Genomic DNA, 4,928 nt, shown 5'->3' with positions numbered 1-4,928 from the left:
AAAATGTACAATTTTTAGGAAATACACTAAATTCACTGAAACACTAATTTTTCAAAATGTTTATTCTTGTGAGCTTCATTTAAAACTTGATTTAAGAAACAATAAAAAGATAACCATAAACCAAAAGGTATAAAATGTGGAAAATAAATATCTGTCATCATTTGAAAGAGGAGTGGTTCTTATAACCACCAACAAAAAAATCATAAGCTGGTAATAGACCAAAGCTTTATTCATTTGGCATTTGTTCTTTCCAAAAAATGTTATAAAATTTTATGTCTCTCCCTATATATAAAATTACCAGATACCTCAGAGCATTAAGGTAAAAACTGTATGAGGCTGGGATAATTAAACTGATAAAGGCTCATTTGATTTCAGCTCAGCTGCAGAAAACTGACATGCATTTAATCAAAAAGTTCCTCAAGAGCAATACAGAATTACAAAGAATGCTTAAAAGGAGAATAAATTAAACACAACTAAATCTTTTAGCCTAATTGCATTATTCACAGAAAGCACTTGATGCCTTATTATTTTCTTAGCTTCACTTTTCCCTCTTTTCTAATCTTCTCGAATGCATTCCTACAAAGGCACCAGCATATTGACATGAAGGGAGAATTTCTCAATTGTCGGTTTTGTGCCATTTACTGCAGGTAAATAAAGTCCTAAGACACTTAACAGATGTCTAATTTCTTCAGTGTGTGATTAATCTTGCCTTGTGTACTTCAAAAGAACCTTTTGGGAACCATTTTCCCACTGCTACAAAAGAGAGGAATTAGAGAATGTAAGATCTGAAAAACCACAGTGAAATCACAGGGGTGTCTGACACCTAGCTACCCACTTCACATACCATTTTAGCCTTCTCCTTATTTCAATAATAATCTGGGAAAGAGGGTCCAATCGGAAGTTGGTTAGCTTCTTAACATGTTACACATAATACCAATGAAGAAGCATTTTTATGGCTCTCCATTCTCAAAATATTTTAAAACATAAGACTTGGATAACTCTAAAAATAATCTCTCACTTTTATACAGTACATCAAAATTTATAAAATGCTTCTACATACATGATGATAGTTTAGCTTCATAACAACCATGAGCCATGCATTACTATTGGCAAAATCCTTTCCTCAATGACTACTTTCTAGATTACCTCAATGCAGAAATTATTTTCATTATTGCACTGTGTACTATATCTTTGGGTGCGATGTCAAGAGGGCCAACGGCCACCTCCAGCAGCTGCTGAATCATTCTTAGAGGCTGCCCATCTAAACACATGGCCACAGCTTGATCATGAAGTTTCCCTTTTTCCGATCGGGACAGATCATAGAGGTGACTGTATTTCTGCAGTGTTTCCTGCAAAGACACAGTAATCAACACCTAAGTATCCAATAGAAATTAAACACATGTACATGGACATAGCGAGACATATTCAGAAGATCCTTGAACCAAATGCATTACAACCTGCAAAACCATGCCAAAGGGCATGTATTGGTTATTAAGTGCTTAGCCTCAAGGGCCACCAGGCTTGAGGGCAAATCCTTGCTTTACCATTTATTAGTTGGTGGGCCTGTGTGATCTCAGATTTTAGCATCTGTACAATGAGCGTGAGGACAATAGGGTCCTGTAAATAGAGGGCATTGTGACATTAACTGAGATAATACACCAGTCAGTCCTTTAGCACAACATCAGACATAAATGCTCAATAAGTATGAGTTTTTCTATTATTATTACACTATACTCATATAATAATTTATTGACCAACTATGTAATCCCAGGTACTGTACATATGTTATCTAATTTAATATTTATAATAATCCTACAAGTACTTTTAATTAGCCCCATGTTATTAAAAAGGAAACCGAAGACCAAAGATATTAAATAACATGCCAAAGTCACATGGCTAGAACTAGGATGAGAATCCAAAAGTCTGCTCTTCCACCCCACATGCCACACTGTCTTTGAATATGTATAAAAACTAATGGTACAATAAACAATTTAAGAAATAGGATACAAGCTATTGTTTTTAAGCATACCAAATATGGTCACTTAATGATGATAATACTTTCCAGGTTCTTTATAGTTTCCCTAGTAATCCTAAATATACTGTTTTGCCTTTGAAAACAAACATGGGAAAAGCTGAATATTAAGTAGATATATGATATTAAAGAATTACTATTAACTTTTTTGATGGTAATAACATTGTAGTGGTTATGTTTAAATGTATCTTTTAGATATAGGTACCAAAGCATTTATGGATAAAACAAAGAGATGACTGGAATTGACTTTAGAATAATCCACAGGAGCGAGGTGAGAGTAGGTAGGGGTAGGCGTGAAGTAAGATTGGTCACATTTTGATAACTGTTGAAGCTGGGAGTTGAGGACATGAAGTTTCATTTTACTACTCTCCCCACTGTGAAACTTTCCATTTTGGAAAAATCCCCATGAGTTAGGTAGGGCAATTACTAATATCCTCACCTGAGAGAAGAGGGAACTGAGGCTCCATAGGACGAAGGCTTGCAGCTTACATTGCACTAACCCGCATGAAGATATAGGGTGTTCTCTTACTGAGTATATAATTAAGGTGGTTAACATCAAGGTCAACATAAAAGGGATAAATGTATGCGGTTGAAGGTTATTTCCACCTTTTGCTATAAAAGGATCCTCAATAAAATCAAATAATGTCCAATCTAGGAACTACAAGAGTCTCCTGCTATAGATCATTGATGGTCTGACTCAATGGCATTCAAAGTAACAATTCACGTATGGAACCTTCGTATCACAGCCTAGATGAAACAAACAGATGTTTTTGCTAATAACTCCCTTGACTCCAAATACACTATTCTAGCCATTTAAAGACAATACTTGTTCCAAGAAGAGTAATGCCAATTGTTTTAATATAGTATATTTGATTTTAAAAATACATAAACCAGTATTTTAAAAATTTTACGCTAACAAGTATAAATCACTTTTACTAGAAGATTCTAACTTTACCCGAGTTCTTGTAATTATGAATTATAGTATTGTAAATGTCAGCAGGATAAAATCAAGTTAGGCAAAGCCAATTTGTTCCCTGCAAAGGCTTCTATATTGTTCATACCATTATTTAATGTTATCCGTTAGACAGGCTAATAGGCATTGAAAAACAAAAAATGAAATAAAACTGCTTTTAGACTTTTGAATTGTTCCCATTATCTTTTCAATGAGGGGTTTGCATTTATGTGTCTAATAGAAAATTTGAAGTCTCCCATTTGCTCATTATCTGAATTCCTCTCCACGGACAGATCGTTCTAGTCAGGACCATTTTTCTACAAGCCAAGAATACAATCGAATAAACGTGTAAGGCTTATGAAAAATGAAAGAGGAGGTTAGTGGCCACTTACAGGTTCATTTACCATAGCATTAAAGGGTAAATGGAATATTATTCATATATCTAAGCACTGTTTTCACTTATATGAAAACCATTTACTTACTGATTTGTCAACTTTCCAGTTATGGAAAAGAATATCCCAATTCCACAACTGTTAAGATACAGAACAAAATCTCTGAGGGCCTCAGAAGGATTCTGGTTTCCTCGTACAGTCCTAACATATGGGTCCTCAAATCTCATCACAGGCAGGGTTCTGAACCTCATGATGGTGTTTTAGAAACACCAAGAGAGTCTCATCTAGAAATAAACTAGGGACAATTTTACTAGCCAAAATTTCCTCTCAATAATAAAGTTATATTGGAAGCATGTAACATAAAAACAGAATAAGGAGTACATATTTTTAAAGAAACTGTTGAGGCAAGCCTGGTAGGCTATCCCTGAATTTTTCTGAAAATTGGAGGGCAAAACCCTATCATTATTCATTCAGAAAGCACAACCCATACCAGCTAATAGTAGAGCCTGAAGACTACCGCCTTCTCATTTCTTAACTTTAGAGACCACTCCCCCAGCCCCAGGCACCCATCCAGTGTTCCACTCTGGCTAAGTATCTCCTCTTCTCCCAACCTTCCCACTCCCTCACCCTCTTCCTCCTCAGGTATCAATTGTGTTAAATGGCCTAAAATCCTTTTGAAAGAAGTGAAAATTGAATTGACAATCAGTGATAACGAAAAGGTTAAACTATAAAGGTTTGAGGACCATTTTCAAGGATATCTGCTAGTCTAAAAATCCTATCAAAACTACTAATGTAGCTTTAAAGGATAAATGAAAGAATATACTGATGCTATCTGAGCGCCTGAGTACACAGAAGTTTCCATGTCATTACCTGCTCACTATTCTTCAGAGAAACGATGAAACTATGGCTGAGGGTTTCCAGGTGAGCAAGTGATTTCTCCAGATGATTCAAAGCATCTGCATAGGTAACTTTAGAATCACTAACTTCATGAATGTCTTCTTCTGAATTTCTTTTTCTTGTCTTGTCCATAAAATGTTTGACTGTCTTAATAGCCTTTCTAGTCATCTCTTTACGTGTTTCCACGGATAGCTTTTAAGAAAAAAAAAAGACATTAAACAACAGTGAGACGAACCAGCCCTACATTATTATATATGGAATATTGAATAAGATATTAGTGGAGAGAAGAAAACGGAAATTTTAATGTATACAATTTTAAACAATGAGTAGGACTTCCGTTATACCAGCTTTTCTTCCGTGAAGAAAACAAAAACAGTGAGGTACCATTTGCATTATTAAATTAGTAATGTAGATTTTTAAAAATGATAATAGCCAAAGTAGGTGATGTTCTGATGAAATTAGTACTCACATTGACTATTGGTTATAGTGCAAATATGAGGAGTCAGTTTTACAAGTTTTGATCATTTATTGTAAGGAAATAAAAGAAGAAAAGAAGTATAGGCATAAAGATTTTAACTGGAAAAAGATTATAAAAATAAAACTTCCAAAGTAATCAAATTGATAGAAGAAATATGATAAATATGATAAATTACTG

General features: G+C 34.5%; 1 protein-coding gene across 1 annotated transcript in view; it reads right to left on the bottom strand.

Moving 5' to 3' along the window:
• NBAS (neuroblastoma amplified sequence) overlaps positions 1 to 4,928 on the bottom strand; it is a 487,556-nt gene that overhangs the window by 74,731 nt on the left and 407,897 nt on the right. Inside the window, exons 41-42 of the mRNA XM_012653069.1 lie at positions 4,247 to 4,465; positions 1,147 to 1,349 (exon numbers count right to left, since the gene is read on the bottom strand). Coding sequence (XP_012508523.1) covers positions 1,147 to 1,349; positions 4,247 to 4,465 — 422 coding nt within the window. The remainder of the gene's footprint in view (positions 1 to 1,146; positions 1,350 to 4,246; positions 4,466 to 4,928) is intronic.

Source organism: Propithecus coquereli, unplaced genomic scaffold (genome assembly GCF_000956105.1).
Source record: "Propithecus coquereli isolate 6110/MARCELLA unplaced genomic scaffold, Pcoq_1.0 Scaffold41, whole genome shotgun sequence".
NCBI classification, from domain to species: Eukaryota; Metazoa; Chordata; class Mammalia; order Primates; family Indriidae; genus Propithecus; species Propithecus coquereli.
Note: the sequence above shows the minus strand (reverse complement) of the source record. Positions and strands in the feature narration are given on the sequence as shown.